The sequence below is a fragment of the Onychostoma macrolepis genome, chromosome 19, assembly GCF_012432095.1.
Source record: "Onychostoma macrolepis isolate SWU-2019 chromosome 19, ASM1243209v1, whole genome shotgun sequence".
Lineage (NCBI taxonomy): Eukaryota > Metazoa > Chordata > Actinopteri > Cypriniformes > Cyprinidae > Onychostoma > Onychostoma macrolepis.
This window is the reverse complement of record NC_081173.1, coordinates 7,653,470-7,672,495: the sequence shown is the minus strand read 5'-3', so window position 1 is coordinate 7,672,495 and position 19,026 is coordinate 7,653,470. Positions and strand designations below refer to the sequence as shown.

General features: G+C 39.4%; 1 protein-coding gene across 2 annotated transcripts in view; it reads right to left on the bottom strand.

Annotated features, from left to right (window-relative positions):
- jarid2b (jumonji and AT-rich interaction domain containing 2b) overlaps positions 1-19,026 on the bottom strand; it is a 114,709-nt gene that overhangs the window by 53,121 nt on the left and 42,562 nt on the right. For both annotated transcript variants that reach the window (XM_058754271.1, XM_058754272.1), the window contains exons 2-3: positions 5,541-5,676; positions 123-246 (exon numbers count right to left, since the gene is read on the bottom strand). In XM_058754271.1, the coding sequence (XP_058610254.1) occupies positions 123-246; positions 5,541-5,676 (260 nt within the window). The remainder of the gene's footprint in view (positions 1-122; positions 247-5,540; positions 5,677-19,026) is intronic.

The following is a 19,026-nucleotide window of genomic DNA, read 5'->3' as shown; positions in this document are numbered from 1 at the left end:
TCTGTTTTCATACTCTCTGCTTCAGCTGCCTTTAAAAGTGCAGTCTCAGCTCAAGTTATCGGCCAGGGATCCAACCAACTCTTTAACATTGACCTCTGAGAGAGCGAGGGCGGGTCACTCACCTCTTTTTGGCCGGGCAGTCCACTGAGTACTCGCTGCTTCCATCTGTGCTCTGAGAGAAAGATCCGTCCACTTTACGTCCTCCCTTAGACCCACATCCTTTCAGCTGCCCGTTTGACAAGGAAGCTGTAGAGAAAGATAGGAACAGCAAAAACATGAGAAACAGTAACAACCTCCAGATGCAGCATGTCAAGTAATCAAATTTAAGATGAAATATCACCACCACAGTGTAGTTTTGCTTTAATAATGCAATGCAGAACTGAAATGGAGTACAAGCAAATGGAAAAAGAGAGATGGTTTACTTCAGAGTCCAACTCAAAAATGATGACTTAAACTTAACACTCAGCATGAATAAACTGTTGGTAGACTTTTAATGTTTTGACAAATTACAAGTGCATTAAAAAGTTGAAGCTGAAACATTGCTGTCCATAGACCTATTCACATTGGCACCAAAAAAAAAAAAAAAAAGAATCAAGGAATGTTTGGATTTTCCTTTTAATTTAACCAGATTTTTATGCAAGACTATGAAATTGAGCCATCACCAATGTTTGAGTTATCTTGTACTGATTCGAGCTTGTAAATATGAAGTGGTGCATGATTACATAAATAATGAAGGAGAAAGTTAAAATTAGCTGTAGTCTCTATTTAATATACAATATATTAATGTTATTGCCATTATTATATACTATTATAAAAGCACTTTCATGTTGTTGTTGTTGTTTTGGTGATTTTCCCTTTTATTGACTTCTTTTTTTATTTTATTTATTTTTTTACACACAATGCACAGTTACCTTTTTAAATAACATATTACTCTTCTATTTATATAATACATTAAATGACATTTATAACTGAAAACTAGGTCTATCTCCATCTGGAAAAGAAACACTGTTTAATAACATATAAGCTTCTCTGTTATGTCTGAAATGTACATTGTTGGATAATGGACATTTAATGGACATGATTATCATAAATAAGTGAGCAAAAAAAAGGAAAAGAAATACATATTTAGCATTAAAAGTAAGATGAGTGGGAACAGAATTTAAGACAAGAAATCCTGTAATACAATGTCTGAAGAGCTCTGGATGTTAACGATAGAGCATCCGGGATTATAGGGTTAAATATCCTTTTTTTTGGCTCAGCTGATTTAATTTCCGTGTTTAGTAACATTCGTTAAGCGAATATCCAGAATCATCAAACATTCCCATAGCTGAACCTCAAACCGGCCAGAAAAACAGCTGGAGAAGAAAGAAACTACAATAATACTGCTTTCCAACACATACATGAAAAGCTATAAAAACGCTTCTCTCTCTCATATACAGACCAATATGGCAGGACTTCAAAGCATCCATGCAAAGTCCTAAGAGGTCTATTCTCGTGGGACAAAACTTTGTCTTTGAGAAAATTGGGATGGTTTAACTCCAAATAGAAAAGCAGCAAAACAACATTTCCTATATTCAAACCGACTCCTCAAGTGCAAGAGCAAACAAGCTCGCGAGCCGCTGCCTTCATCACGACACGGGAAGCCAAAACCCGAGAGAGCCGGCCAAGCCAAGCCGACGTGGGTGGAGAGGGATCAGATGTAAACAGCTTAACGCGGGCTGCTCGCTTCCCGCGCCGTGTTTTACATATGTTGGTCTCACTTGAGTGGCTGTGTGAAAGACAGTCGGAGTCTAGCGGAGCCAAACGTCCTGTCTCCCTCCCTCTCTCTCTACAGGCCGGGAGAGTGTGTGACGGTTTATCAACCTTCTGTCCTTCAGGGCCTCTAATCATATTTATGCGTGTTTAACTAAGCCCGTCGCCTCGCTGCGTTCACCTCCTAGTTTCCACAGAGAGCGGGATGTCGCGTGAGCAGTGTGCTGATACAATGTGCAACCCATCAGTTAATTTCGAATATGATCCAATGGAGGATGTGACTCCCGTCACATATCAGATGCCCATAGGCATAATTGTAACACCACAAAACAAATCTAGACTGAGTTATAACACTCCAAATGAACACATAAATTGCTTGTCACTGGAAACTTGCCAGTTTATGCTATGGTTAGGAGCCATTGTGCTGTCTGTTGACCTGGGCCTGGTCCTTAACCGGACTCAGGACTTCAAAAAAAAAAAAAAAAAAAAAAAAGTAAAACAAAATTAGGGGTCGACCGATTTGTGTTTTGCAGGGCCGATGTCGATTATTACAGTTTAAGTAGACCAATAACTGATATTTTGAACTGATATGATGTGTCTGATATGTCTGGTGTAAAAATGAAAATTAATGTCAAAATGAAGAATAACAAGAGCGCTGATTAAAAAAAAAAAAAAGTTCTTTAAATGCTTTTCAATTATTTTAATCGGTAAATCGGTTTTGAAAATGACAAAGAACCATAAAAATGCTTAATATTGGCGCCGATAATCGGCTGACCCCTAAAACCAATTCTTTTTAGCAAGTAAAATACCTTTTAGTACAATTCTAAAAATGTTCAGATCATAGTCTTTTTGCTGGGAATAGTGAAAAGTGAATGCAATTATAGGTTTTATATTATTACTAATGTTTCAAGATTAACATTTACTGGACTGAACCGACTTAGACTTTAACTGGACTGAAGGTTTACTTGATTATCCAAACATCATTTGTTAGATTAATGATACAATATGACTATCAAATATGGTCATCAGGCTTTTGAGGAAAGTTTATTTGTTCATCTCTCTATCATCACTGTACTGCATTGCGTTACATTTTTTGACCCCCGTAAAAACTACACAGCTTTGATCATAAAACTAAGCATTCAAATATCATCTTACTAAAACATATTATTGGGAGATATAGTGCGACAATTGATAGTTATATACATTTTATGAAAGTAGTCTGCTATGAAATTGGTCATGTAAATAACAACTGCTTGGCAAATACTGCAAGTGGGCTCTGGTGCAAAAATAGATTTACAAAAGTGTAGCATACGTCCCTTATAATAAGAGCATGTCTGCTATGTGGTGGCAGATGCAGTTGCAGCTGATTTTTGGCCAAAATGGGCTGTTTTTGTCCTCTTAACGCCGCCTCAAAATGGACGCCAGTGCCACATTGTTTGGAACACAAAAGCTAAAACATGTCCCCTGACGGTCCCCTTTTGTCTGCTCTGCCAGCTCAGCTGGGAAACGATGGGCTTCAGGAGCAGAGCAGCCAAGTAGTGATATACGGTCACATGGAGGTTGGTTCCTTCAGACATCTGAAGACTCATTATTACTCATGGATCTGTTGCATTGACTATATTGAGCTTCACTTCAGATGGTCTGAAATTATGAAAACAAAACAGACAAAACGAAACAAACCAAATTAAACAAACAAATAAATAAATAAATGCATATAGAAACAGCGAAACCAAGAGCTAAAGAATTAGTTATTTGAGAAAGAATAACATTGTCCACGGACAGTTGTCAACAAGTCACAATCTGGGAGAGTGGTTTAACAAGGAGGGAAAAATGCTGACACACTGAAAAGCAAGCTGATACAACAGAAAAAGTGCATCTGATGCATTAGTATATAGATTAACAATTTACTTATTTATTAAGAAATAGCAAACGTGGCTCTCGCTCCATACCCTGTCCTATTTTTTATTTCCTGATTTCACGTGACAAGTAAAAATCATCAGCGATAACTAACGAGCGGACGGAACCTAAATCTGACGCTGATCCTTTCGTGTCAAAACATGCTACGTTTGCGTCTGTTGAGCATTTGCATCTGTGAACAAAGTCTTCATGCATCAACCTTCGTTAAACACCCTGCGTTCAAAGGGATTAGCGTTACCCTGAGGTAGCAACGCAACGTAACACATACGACAACAAGAAAACAAGATTAAGGGCTGTTGTGATAAGAGCTTATTATCAGTTTAAGAGTTTATTCAAAGAGTGTGTATCTAGCCTCCTGCCGTAGTCTCAACAGAAACCCCTTCGGCTCGAGTCTCTCTGCATGTTTATATGCCGAGCGAGGGGTTTGGGTTTGAACTCCTGCTGTTTTTAGAGTCACTGGGCCGAGATAACCTGTCACCAGCCGACCACATGGCAGCTACTCTGAATAATCAACTTTGTTCAGATTAGTTGAGATATTTGTTTGCAAACAAAATAAGGTTGCAAGAGACTACAGGCCCGTTTAATATGCTGTTCAAGGACATCAATCATTTAGCAGACGAAACGCTGAAAATGTTTGAAAAATATCAGAAAATCTTTCAAAAATATTTACATTAGACAACAAACTCTGTTGTTAAAATAAGACGTGAGCTAGGACCTTAAAAGTGACATCAAACAGCATTTGCTGATCTCAAACATTTGTGAAACAGGACACTTAGCGAGAAAGTAAATTTAAAAAAAAAATCCTTATGGCATAGTAAGTGAACTATTTCTCACAGTTGTTTTGTTCACATCGATTAAATTATTCTATCTACTCTAAGTAAAGAGAAACATCTTGTCACTCCTGACATAAGCTTTCAACTGGTGAAAGGTAATAGAGTCTTACTTCTGTTTTATTTCTTTTATTTTTCGTTCTTTTTCCCAATTGAGTGATAAAAAGGGTAAGCCCACATCAAGAGAAGGCTTTCCCCCTCGTCTCTGCCTGGCTGTGCAGACTCGTACATATGAGGCCTGTTCTTTGTTCCCTGTAGAGTCTCAGAGCTCTTTTTAGTGAAAGCTCTGGCTTTCTGAGGCCCGTGTGAAGTGAAGTCCCAGAGTGCCGAGCTGCAGCGTCAGACACGTAGCTATCAGACGACTTCCAAAGCTCTGAAGTAACCTGGATCATATGGCACTTTTATACATATACTCACTGGAAGCCTCCTTAGGAGCTTCCTTTGCTTTGACCAAACAAAACAGATCAAACCAAACTATATTTGCACTGTACTAAAAGAGAAAGTGCTAAATCAAAGCTGGCTTCATTCATATGATGGAAAACATGCATTAATAAAAGATTTTAATTATCAAATGGGTGACCATACGTCCTGTTTTGGGATTTCTAAATTGTTCAGCCTAAAATGTACAGGTTTTGGCTGTGTTTTGCTGTCTATAGTCTTCATACATTATATGTCCTGTATTGCTTTGACTGTTCTCTGTACATCCCACCTTATAAGGCAAGCCACGATTGGTCGATTATGTGCAATGCCTGCATGCTATTGGTCAAACTACTTATTAGTAATTACCTTTTATCCAATATGAAAACAATAGGAAAACAAAGCCAAAACCTGGACATTTTAGGCAATTTCGAAATCCCATCCAGGACACGTCCAGGAAAAATAGGATGTATGGTCACCCTATATAAAAGTGTTGGTAACAGACTTTTCCAGCAGGTGAAAAACTGAACAAAAATAAACCTGTGTACAGTTTAACAAGCTATTACCACAGTGATTAGATGCTTAGTGAAGAAAAGATGGAAAAACTTTGAAAGCGTGTCTTACCATTAGGCCCTTTTCCTCCATTGCTGAGGCCGTCGCAGAGCTGGCGCTTCTGAGCGCTCTTGAACTCCTTCAGCGAGAGATAGAGCACCTTCCGCACCACCCGCTCCTCCGACCAGGGCATCCCATCATTATCATCCTGTAAAGAGAGAGAAGATCAGCACTATAGCAGACACCTCATCAGCACTCAAGACACTGACAAACATCAATGCAGCTGCTTGAGTAAACAAATTAAATCAATCTACAGCACTTTCCACAAAAATCACACTTAAATGCGCACAATCACACCCTGCCAAATATCAAATGGTGTTATTGTGATGATTCATGATGACTTCATTTTCCCTCTTCTTTAAGATCAGTGATTTGTTTGATCTTGGACTTTTTCAAAAACTGCATAAACTTTTAGAGAGATTTTAAGAATGGAACAAAGACAAGTACTTCCTTTCCAAAAAATACAGTTTCCTTTCCAGACAACAATCCTTGATAACAATTCTGAGTCTATCTATAGAATAATTGTCCACACAGGCCTCACACAGGTCAGATTCTCACAGGCGTGCTATAAATATCAAGAGTGTGCAATAGGAGTTTTGCTATTTTCATTCAATAACAGGTTTAGTTGTAGACCTTCACCATATGGAAATATTATTTAATATAACATATTAAATAAACAGCAGTAGTGTAGCAGCCAAAACCTAAATTAAATATTAAATTAAAAAAAACTGAGAAGACAAGAATAAACACATTTAAATACAGCGAGTACCATACACTTTATCAGTAGTATTTATCTGTAAATGAGGTGAAAGACACTAATGGTAGCAAATAACCATATGTTGACATTCAAAGAGCCAGTTAAAATGTTATTTCCCACACAGACAATAACGGCTTCCTCTCTCTCTCTCTCAGAGCGCTCATCTCGAGAGGGGAACTACAGATATTCCCGTGCCGTGGAGGTGGGGGGGTTGTGTTGACCACAGTTACTGAAGGAGAAGCGCGTCAGTTAGACAGCTACAGCACAACAACAAAAATGGTAATGAAGCCTTCTACATGTGAATGAAGGAGTCACGGTGCAGACAATGCTATATGATACAAATAACACAATCTGTTCTTGGTTAACTGTTACTGAACTACATACTAGAGAGAGATCTCTCTGTGTGATGCTTTAATGCATGAGAAAAATGGACCTCCAAAAGAAATTGGTGCCACCAAACTAAATTTTTAAACGTTCTGCAAATGCAAGTGGCATTTGCCTGTGCAAAACTTACGTTTTCAATGCTAGGATGCTGCAGGCTGTTTTCATGGTGATTCTAAGCCTTTGAGAAGGGCCAAAGGCACATCGCTACACGATGCTGTGTGTTCAGATAGTTGATATATAGGCCTAAATTTAAGATTTATGTATTTGAATTGCATATAAACTTTCCAACCATTTTAAATCACACAGTTTTAACAATCGAATAAACTTAAACTGAAGCATATTTGTCAGCCAAATATAAACCAAACAGGTTAGAAATGGACAAATTTTTGTAACAGTACTAATAAACTGAATGTTTTACACACAATAAATAAAGTTTATATTTATCATGAATATATCCAATTGGTTTCAATTTCATACATTTTAACTAATTGAATATTGCTTGTTCCACAGCTAGCCGTATTTGAACAATGTTCAATTTTTTTAATTTAATTTTATTACTGAAAAATGTAATTGTTTTTACAATTAATAGATTTATATTGATTCTAAGCCATTTGTCTTTAAAACACATACTTATTCTATTTGACCATTCAGTGTTATTGTTGTGTGTTTTGCATTTCTTGTAGTTTTATTTTGTACAGCATTTTGGTTACCCATGTATTTGTAATGTGTTTTATAATAAGTATTGTATTGTATTGTAATTTAAATGATTATTTAAATAAATAGATGCAAATACTAAAACTATGCCATGATTTTTTGCCATGTTTCCTTTATGTAGGATGTATGCACCACATTAAATTTAGTAGTAGGCTAAATGTTAAAATGGTGTAATCCAAATTGATGGAAATGTAGGCCTAAATATTGTTTAGTTCTGGACCTTTTATATGGCTTGAGTCCCTTTTTCAGTATTTGTCTGTGTGATATATGATCGCCTGATCACACATATGAACTGCAAGGTTCAATTTTTAACACTAAGTTCCTAAAACAGAAAAAGCCTCCGCAAGCACCACTAGCAGTTAGTAATAGTTACTTTAATGATTTAATTTAATGATTTTGAGACTCAAAACTGGACAAAAATCTGGAGGAAAGGCCCAATTAGAAGTGTAAGGTTTGCACGGTGGCATTGTTTCCTATGGGGTTAAGCAGAAGGCGGGGCTTAGGGAAACAAAAGGCATGGGAGTGTGTGCGTGTGCGAGTTCCTGTGCGGGGGCTGACACTGACAGGTGAACATCAGATCTCCCAGCAGACATGTCAACAAACACACACACCTCGAGACTGTTCTACGCACTGATGCGCTGCAGAAGCCTGACAGCGGCTGATTGGGCGTGTGGTGTGTGAAACCACCAGAGCACCTCGTTAGAGTCACACACACACACACACACCTGCAGACACGCACGCGCACACACACACACAGACAGAGCACGGCTCAAAATAGCCTGCATGCAAAGCCGCAGCTCAACCACAGAGCTGTTCTCACAGACACCAGAATTAGCAAGCGATACAAAGTGTCAGTTTTAAGAATTAACTACATATTATTGCTCTAATGTGCCGCGCTAGGGTCCTATGCCAAGAGACGGCAATAATATCAGCGTGCAAGTGCGCATAGAGCGCTCCGCACAGACGGCGAGGTGGGCTGAAGCGCTCAGAGGCGTGATGCTGTCACTGGATCCCAGGAGCACAATCCAGCAGGCTGCCGGGTAGGCAGCAATTACCCCGCGCTCGCTATCACCTCGCGGTCTGGCGCCGAGCCAGTGCTGCTCTCTGAATAGAGTATTCCTCCTCACAGCGCGCACACACCTCTCCCGTCTGAAAAAAACTCCTCTCTCAACTCTGGGAGCTGACCATGAACGCTTTGCCTTCAAAAACACTCTCCTCTCTGCCCCTCCTTCCCTCAAAGCCTGGCAAGCCGCCACAGTTATTTCCTTCTTGCGCTACATATAGCATTCCAGCTCGGGAAAAAAAAAAAAAAATGCTGAGCTGGATACTGGTGTTAACAGAGCTGTAGGAGCGCAGCACGGCTCACTAGCCTGCAATGAAAACAACGATCAGAAGAATGGAACAATCATATTACTGCTCCCAACGTTAAAACGAATGCCAAGTCACAGAGGTTCTGCGCAGATACAGATATTCAGTGTTAGCTTGTGTTTTGTAGCATGGATGTGCAAATTGACACAAGGCTTCCAGGAGTCAGTGTGGCAGCTAATTGCACAGTTGTGATAGCTGAACACATTGCAAACAACATTCACTTTTTCCCCAGCTGAGAGTCAAGTTATAAACATGCTGATCTCGGAACAGACTCTTCTCTGAGGTAAATCAAACCATGAGGCTACATATTTAATGCTAATTTTACACTCTAATTTTTGTCACTTTAAAAAGGGACAGTTTAGCATTTAGGAATGCTAAAAACAATGCGATGAATTGATATGAAAACATTTACATGATTTAGTTTGGATTCAAAATTAAAATCATGACAGGATACAAGGGATATGTGAACTGTGTCTAGTTACACAAGCTAAAATGTCAAAATGATTCAAGTATGTCTGTAAGTAAATATACAACTAGTATGTGTCGTATTGTTAGCATAACCGCAGAGGCCACTTTGCATCAGCATACAATGTGTTCTACTTGTTTTCATCAACTAGTCATCTTCTGTCATGTCAGAACAACAGTTTGAAGAGAATTTTGCTGAGCAAGTAATCCAAAGTTTAATTAAACTGTCAACATGTTTATAGCTAGCTAACTGAACAACATATCTGATTCAACAGGATTTGAAGGTCACTCTATTGCACACTGGGTTGCCACAATGCAATGCGTGTTAAAATATACATGCCACTCTAGTTTAATCAGTTATAACTTCTACAGAGAAATTGCGTATAAACTGGACAAGGATGAAGCATTCTGGTGCACGTGTGAAGCATCTATTCGTACATGCTATCAAATGAAGTACACTTTGAAAGGCAATGCATTTGGTTTAAAACGGAAGTAGACTTTGGACTTAAGAATCATATTCAAGAGGCTAATCTGCCCATAACATGCACAAACACATACACACAAACTTGTCAAACAAAATTTGTCGCAAAGACAAGCATCAGAAAGCTGCTTCTGGCAGTTAGTGTGACGATGCCAGGCTCATTCATACACTGGCAGAATTGGTTGGCAGCACCGGTACTCAGATGTGACGAGACACCGAGAGCTGGCACAAGCTAAGAGACGCCACTTACCCGCGGCGCACGTACGAACACTCACCCTGTCTCCCAAAACCCCCTCTGCTCCATCCCGAAGGAGCTCGGAGCCTCGTTAATGAGCACCAGGAGCACATGGGTGTGTGACAGAGCGAGGAGAAGTGTCTCTCATTCACACACACTCATGCATACACACACCCATCACATAGATGGCCCAAGTGGGACTTGGGGCTCCTAGCATACTTAAAGCGTTCCAATGAGGGCATACGCAATGAGGATGCAAGATCTCCACCAGTCAACAAGACAACAGGCATGTGGCATTACTAGCAAAGTTTCTTTTTGAAAAGTTTAGAGCGAACAGAGGCTAAATTGAACACAGACCATCTGCCTGTAACCACCATTGAGCATGCATTTCCTGTACAGCCTGAGAAACTTCCCTTTTTATTGCAATCTTTTTTGCAAACATCCCCTCCAGACAGGTTGCTCAGTGGCATTAGCAACCATGAGAACAACTGAATCTTGCACCACAGGCACACACCACAATGGATGAAGCAAAGGTCTGTTGACCTCTAACGACTGACTAGCGAAGCCGACTAGTTTTAACTAATATTTTACCTTGCTGTTAACGGTAACAATCAACCAAGCATGCATCCACTAGGTTTCCACCATACAACAACTTAACATTTTCTGCAAACGTTTGAATGTAAATGAAAAATGGCATGTGGTGCAACCATCCAGAGTGTAGCAATTATCCAATAACACCTGAAACCTGTACTTCAGTCAATCAGATCATAAAGAGAACGTATATCACACCGACACTGAAAGGAGCATGAACAAACAAAAGATAAACTCCTTTATCTGCATGTTGGAAGTTCATACTGTACGCCTTCCTTCCCATTTGAATACATAATGACAGTGGATTCATTAGCAGGCAAGCAGTCCATACTCTCGCGAGAGGCTCTTTTAAAAGAGCACTGGAAGCCTGTTCGAATGCGCAATGCTAAATATAGTCACACAGCCCTGGATCTCATCAACAAAGAATGTAGGCCACGTGCCAACCGTGATCTTTCTCTTAACATCAAAAAATTTGTTATAACACAAATTCCTCGAAAAAGACAAAGCAAGAGAGGGGGAAAACAAGGCTTGAAGAGATGGCCTTCAAGAGCAAAAATATTAAAGTGCTTCTTCCTCTCTCTACACATGTCCTCCAGATGCTGGAGGAAGAAAGGAAACAAGCACACACAGCGGTATTTGCCCAAGATTTGGGTCAGCACTGCAGAGCATACATCTATGCTTGCTGGGTCTGCCATAAGCTGATTGAAGGTGATTGGTTGGAGAGCAAAACATGGCTAGAGTCAGTCATGACAAGAAAGTGCTCTTGTTTTGCTTGCTCTGAGCAAAAGCCATGAAGGGGACGACAAAGAGAGGGAGAGAGGTTATCCGGAGTGGGAGACCAACAGAGGAACCCTATTACACCCTTTACCTCACTGCATTGGAATGTCTGTGCAACACGGGCCACTTCAGAGCCAAAGGGTCCTTAGGGTCAATCCTTTTAAAAAAGTATTACTTTCTTCCCTGGACTCTGACTTTAACCCCTTTTTGACTGACAATAACAAAATGAGATCACTCCCATTGCAATGACAGAGTGCACTGGAACCAAGAGATGCTTAGCTGGAGCGTGATCCTTGGGAAGCAATTCATAACCTTGCATTCCTTGCTCAGAGTTACGCATACACATTGCAGCAGAATACATGGCTCCTTTGAAAGCTCAATGGAGAAAGGCGCTTTTAGAAAACACGACTTTCAGTACAGGTCAGGAACAGTACTCAAAACATTCGAGAGGATACTGGTAAGTGGAAAGGCGGGTAGCGTAGGCCCAAGAACTCTCAAGGTACTCATACCCGCTCAAATTTAAGGATCCCTGACTCCCTGATTCCTTGAAAGTCATTCTGTCCTGTAGGTATGCTTGCAGTGACTGCATAGAGTGGTAATAAACACGTCTGTGTGTCAAGACAGAAACATGGTTATCAGTTCCTCTCTGCTCCACTGATCAGCTCAACACTGGCGCTGTGCCGCGGGCAGCCCACAGATGGACTGCACAACCAAGCTCGACATGCTTGAGTGACAAATTGCCATCACCAATCAGTGGCGTCAAGTGCGAAACAACAGCCAAAATGGAATAGATTTATAAGAGAGCAGTGCATTTCGTTTTTACAGAAATAAATAAATGTCAGGCTGAATTACAGGTTATTGGAGAGAGCTGGCCACCTTCAGAGCTACAGCTGGCCCAATAAAAAGAGGCTTTAACAACAAAACCTCTATGCGCAATGGCCCTGGACTGGGGCCCCACAGTTATTTCTGCAAGCGAACAAGAGATAGAAGCTGGCCAGGCTTTTGCTGATGAATTAACACAACAGATCTGTACCACAGCGGCCTCTGAAAAGCCAGACAGGACTGCAAGAGAGAGAGAACGTGCAGAGGAAAACAAGATGAAAAGAAATACAGTCAGAGAGATACAGCATCTAGATCGCAGCTTGAGATGATTAGTCATATATCAGTACATCAAAGATCATACAGGCCAGGGGTGTCCAATCCTGCTCCTGGAGGGTTACCTTCCTACAGAGTTCAGTTCCAAACCTAATTAAACAAACCTGAATCAGCTAATCAAGGTCTCCCAGGCTGTACCCGAAATCATCACATATACCATCATTCACTGTTGATTTTGGGGAGCATTATGGGATTGAATGAGTGCATTTAATAATGTTCTATGGATTCAGACACAAAGGTTGCCCCTTAAATAGTGCAATCTACAAGGGTATGGGGGCAATTTTGGACATAGCCCTGTCTTTTCTATTATCAGTTATGTCATTCCAACCTAGAAGACTTCAGGAGAAAGTCTGAAGAATGTTCATGCTGCTATTTTACATGCATAACAAGTAAATCGAAACTGTCACGTTAAGAGACTCCATAAAAGTTGAAGATACAGAAATGTTTAATTTGTATTCACTGAAAAACTAAATCACATCTCATTCAAACTAATGACCTCGCTCAAAGTTATACAACACCAGTTTTGAGCAGCGGTCACTACTGGACTCATTGTAGGGAATTTATTCATTCATAAATACAAATTTGGAATGACATGAAGGCGAGTACTGTAAATAATGACTGATTTTATTTATTTATTTTTTCAATTAAATGATGGGCTTGGGCCCAAACCAAACTACATTTAAAAGCTTACCTAGACATAAAAAAAAAAGGGTTAGATCATTCTAACTCTTTGTTGTGGTTCATGACATTTCTTAACAGCCTCTGAATGAAGGATTTTAATGCAGGGTAAATCTAACCAAACGCTCTCCTTCAGTGTGAGTCTGAGCAGGCCTGATATCTGTCACAGCCTGCAGGAGACCACACACCTAAAGAAGCCTCTAGCTGCCCTTTAAACACATACAACAAAGACCATGTGTTTAAAGGGATAACATCATACAGTCATGGGCAAATAGAACTGACCAAAATTAAACCACCCTGCAGAAACAGGAAGGAGAGCTCTGAATCAGCTTGGAGAGCGTGTGGTCCTCCTGAACTCTCAAATCAAACAGTTCTGTGACTTCCTGACCTGGACACGAATGATTATTTATTTGGTGAAGGAATTTTTGTGTCTGAGGTAACATTCAACTTAGGACAGTGGCCTTGTGAACAAGCTCCTCAAATGTGATGTCATATAATTTGACAAACGAGAATTCAAGTCCATAGTGCACTCTAATAATGCAAATCAGCTACTCAGAAAACATGGTAATTACAAGGACAAGACCAAATGAGTTTTCCAAACCGGCATGTACAAACGGCTCCAACGTTTCCCAAAAGGGTTGAAGAAACCAAACCAGGTTAACTTGATCTAGCCTAATAAAATAGCTTAGTCTTTGAAGACACCAACCACACTGCAATCTTTTTCTACCCATCCCACAAAATTTACATTTTGGCCAGCAAAAGGGCAGAATTCAGAGCAGAATTTGCCTGCTCAACTTTACCACAAAGCAAATGGGACTGACATCAGTCATTTTGTGGGACCGATTTGATATGTTTGATAGGCCCAGATGGGATCTGCTCACTCTCACCACCCACAGAAAATGCATTTAAAATATACGGAACTGTATTTTAACATATAATTAACAAAAAAAGTTATTAATCAATTAATCAAACTAGCACATTTTGGGGAAGTGTAGCACTTGTGTGAATGATGACTGTGGGTTTCAGCATGTGCTGATTTAGTGTCTGATCACGTACACGCATAAACCACACAGCATTCAAGAGCTGATCATGTGTTTAAAGTGAGCAGAATATCTCACACACACACACACACACACACACACACAGAGATGAGCATGAGTGTGTGAGCGCTCTGGACAGAGGAAGCGGCGTGTGACTAGGAGGAAACCCCACACATTAGACGTGGTAAAGCATGAGAGATCTCTGAGCTCACAGTCTTGCCGGATCAATACACTCAACACCAGCAGAATGAGAGGAGATTATAATGTAGCATTCACTGACTAACACATACACCTCAATCCTTTAAAAGCAAAAGATAACACATAGCACACGTTTCCATAGGACATTAATGTACTGTTTCTACAAGCGTTCATGTATTCACCATCAACACTACAGTGGATAGTGTCAATCAAAAGATAAACTAAATGACATGTTAATTTACTTTGGAGCAAATGTAGCTGTTATGGCTAAAAATTGCTAAGGTTCTAGCAGTCATGTTAAGGCAAGTCTTAGCGAGAAGAGTCAATCAACCAAGTATGGCCAAGCAATTCAAACATACACACGTGCACAGTTGTGTCCTCATATGGTCACCGGAGGGGGTTAAAGTCTGTCTGACTTGTGCGTGTGTGTGCGCGTGTGTGTGTCTGAGATGACATTTGTGGAGAAAACGCCCTGTGGAGTTGGTGCAGAGATCAGCCTTATGAAACTGGAGAGTTCCTGCCGGCGCTGTGTGAAGTCTTAATGCGGCTCTGCTAAACACGTTTACAGCACCACACCGCAACCAAACACTCCCAGACCCCCACCTCTCCATTCCTTTAACACCCTTTTTTCCTTAATTTATAAAACCTATCCTTCACATTCTGCCTTTCTTTCTTTTGATGAGAGATCGTCTAATGGATCTGACAGGTCGCCCCACAGCCTGCACAAGCCTTTAATAAATAAACGCAGAGATTTCTCCACTGCCACAGCAGTTGGAGAGGAACAAAGCTAAAATCAAAGAGTGTAATCAGCACGGAGGGATTTTAGAGGAAATGCAACTCTTGTTTCTCCTGGGTGGCACAGGAAGATGTATACAAACCCACAACAGCCATGCCACCCACCCTAACACAAACACACACAGATGGAAGGAAAACAGATTTTCAAGTGTGTGAACTGGTTTGTGCTGAAGGCGGAGCTTCATCGACTGACAAAAGCATCAAGGCCAAAAGCAGTTTGCTGAAGTCTAAAAATAAGAGCAAATAAATGAAGAACAAAAATATTTTGCAGGAAGACTTGGGAAAATAAGACAAAATGAAACAAAAAAAAAAATAAAAATTGTTCAAAAGACTTTGGAAAATGAGACAAAAATAAGACAATTATATACATACATATATTGTGTGTGTGTGTGTATGTGTGTGTATATATATATATATATATATATACTTCAGCAAACTGCTTTCGGCCTTGATGCTTTTGTCAGTCGATGAAGCTCTGCCTTCAGCACAAACCAGTTCACACACTTGAAAATCAGTTTTCCTTCCATCTGTGTGTGTTTGTGTTAGGGTGGGTGGCATGGCTGTTGTGGGTTTGTATGTGTGTGTGTATATTGTATATCTATATGCACACAGTACATACAGTATACACCAAAACATACAAAAAGAATACAAAAACATTTTTATAAGGTTTTGGAAATGCCCCCTAAAAAAGCAAAAAACAAACCGGAACAAAACAAAAAACATCAAATGAAACCAAATGTAAAGTAGTTGTTGGTTTCTGGCTGGCCAAAAAGGTAATTTATGCTCATTAGCTGCTCTAAACTCCTATTTATTACCAGCTGTTGGACCTGGTTTTGACCTGGTATATCCATCTGGGTCATGCTGGGTAAAGCAGCTGCATCAATTTGAACCACAATAGATTCCAAAAACAGGTTTGATCTTGCAACATCTCAGCTTCCAGAACTGTCAACTATAATCTCTCTTCATGTATCCTAGAATGCCTTGTTCAGTTTTGGCCTCTAAAGATCACGTGCAGAACTAGCAGAAGCTCTTAATGCTCAAACCCCCACACACAGAGACAAACATGAGTTACTCTGAGTCATATGTAAGAGTTTAAGCTGGCGGCGCAGGGTTTGGGGAATCTGTGCAAGGAAACACATGGTTTTGCTAACATAAGGGTAACTACAGAGAAGAAGTCAGAACAAGTAAACAAAGCACGCTCACTGCCGCTTAGCAAAAGTCAGCTGTTAAAACACTCCTTCACTTACAAAGTTTATTATTTTCAGAAAGGAAGAGGCATAATAAAATTCTAAATTCTCCACAAAGCAATTTCATGCTAATCAGGAATATATTATGTTCTCGAGACCACAATCTTCACTGGGTCTTCAAAAGCTGCAGAAAGGACAAGGACTTCAGAAAAAAAGAAAAACAGTCAATTCAGCCACCCGAGAGACTCTGGGCGCTCAAAAAGCAATCCATATCATGTACAATCAATACGTTCGTGCTGGACAGCGTATGTCAGGCTAAGTGCGGCCATTAAATGGCATGCAGAGCAGAGAATGTTCAGCTTAAGTGGGTGATGAGGAGATTGAGTGCTGCCGCTTAAATGAGAGCTTAAAGTTGTTTGAGATCTTCGCACACATACAAGACACTGAAATATAACTGAATATGGAACAATCTATCTAAGAATTTTCCCCCAGAGAATGTGGAATAGTTTGACTACAGCAGATACAGGTGTTGTTTTCTCACTCCTAACAGTGACGTGATGTTAAGGGATTTACTATAAAATCATTACTTAACATGAAAGATGTGCCATGAATGCAAACACAGAAACAAATTTACTGTGCATGCTGTGCCTGTGTCACACCAATCTCCGTGTGGTGAATTGGTTTGAGACTCTGAGGTTGCTGACTGCATCACGGTAGGGAGAAAAATATTTTGACATATATATGACAATACCATTCAAAAGATGTCTCTTTTGCTCACCAAGTCTGATTTATTTGATCAAAAATACAGCATAGTGCTTTGTGGAAACAGTGATACATTTTTAGGATACCTTGATGAATAGAAGCATTTATGTGAAATATAAATCTTTTGTACGATTAAAAATGCATGCACTTTGATAAAATTAATGCATCTTGCTGAATAAAAGTATTAATTTCCTTAAAAAAAAAAAAAAAAAAAAAAAAACACTTCTATGCAGCACTTGCTCTGAAATGGCTTAAAAGGCAGTTTTTGTTTTTTTCCTCCACTAATCAGAGACACTGATGCTAAATACATTTAAAATGTTAATTATTAAACAACTACAGCAAAATAAATCTCTCACTCAAAGAAAGTCACCAAGAAAATATTGGACATTCTGAAAATTTAGCATTAAAATGGCATTTTACCTTTCCTTCAAATGACTTTTTCCCCCTGAAAAAGAAGTGAGTGTCCTGCTCACAACAACGTGTCTTACATGCACTTCTCCGTGGCCCTGACCTCTGCTCCTCTCAGTATCTCCATCCGTTTCCTCATTTGCTCTTTGTGACTCTGGTGTAATTGACCAAAGTTAGCTTGTTACCTCAGTACCAGCGCCTGCCAACTGGAGGAGTGCCAGAAGCTGTGTCTGTGTGTGTGTGTGTGTGCGCGTGTGTGAGCGTGTGTGTGTGTGGGCGTGTGTGTGTCTGTGAGGACGTGAGGGGACAGTAAAGCAGGTTTCTGCTAACACTGGCCAAATCTGACTCAGACAGTCAGAAGTCGAAAGAAATGTCTTTGCTAAAACATCTCAATCCCATTTACAGAGTAATAACAGAAGAACTGGACCTTTATTTCAGTCTATAAACCACAGTCATAAAGTGTATGAAATATGCTCATAAACTCATAACCACTGCAAATCCACTGAATTATCAGCCGATTCTGACAGTTCAGCACTAAAATACTGGGGATTCACTTTTTAACATGAATGACAACTTAAGACAACTGTAAAACATCTCTCTTTGTCAACGAGCATCAATAAAATCCAAGAATAAGCCACTGCACCACAATATTCTCAAGATGTCTGGAAACTCTAGTTTAAGCTGAAGTTCAAAATTAACTTTATGCCAATGCAGAATGAACTGAGAAAATATGTTCTATATTTTTAAACTCCATTTTTCACTATTTTTAGGCCAAGGTTTGCAAGTGGTGTTTATTAAAAATATATACTTTTGACAGTTTTACACATATCTAAAGCTGTTTTTCTCTTCTATACTCGTGAGAAAGCATAAGTATCAGCCAGTGCTGTTATTGTTAACAAACTGAAGCTAGTAAAAATAGTTTTCCTTAACTGAAATAAAGCTAAAATAAAGGCAAAATGTAAACAGAAATGAGAAGTTGCCTTGGCAACTAAATTGTAACCAAATTGTTGATGGCAGCCAAGAAAAATAAATAAATAAATAAATAAATACTGGAAGTCAATGGCTTCGGTCAACTGTTTGGTCACCAACATTCTTCAAAATATCTTCTTTTGTGTATTAGAAAGAAACTAATACAGGTTTGAAGCAACCTGAGGGTGAGCAAATGATTATTTTATTTTTTGTTCTTTTAATTACTACTATATCATTATATAAATTCTAAAATAACACTCCAGCATCATATGTGAGACTCCATCTCTTGGTGACAAAAAAAAAAAAAAAAAAAAAAAGAGTGTGACTTAATTTCATTTTGGATGCTTAAAGTTGAACTATTTATTTATTTATTAACTATTTTAAAAAGTGTTTTATTTTATTCCTGGTAATAATGATCTATTTAAGTTAAATAGACTTTTCTTTGACTTTCACTCTCAGTTGTGTTTGGTGATGCTAGTGGCACAGAAATTACTCTATTCAATACTAATTTACTGCATGTATACCCATGTGTAA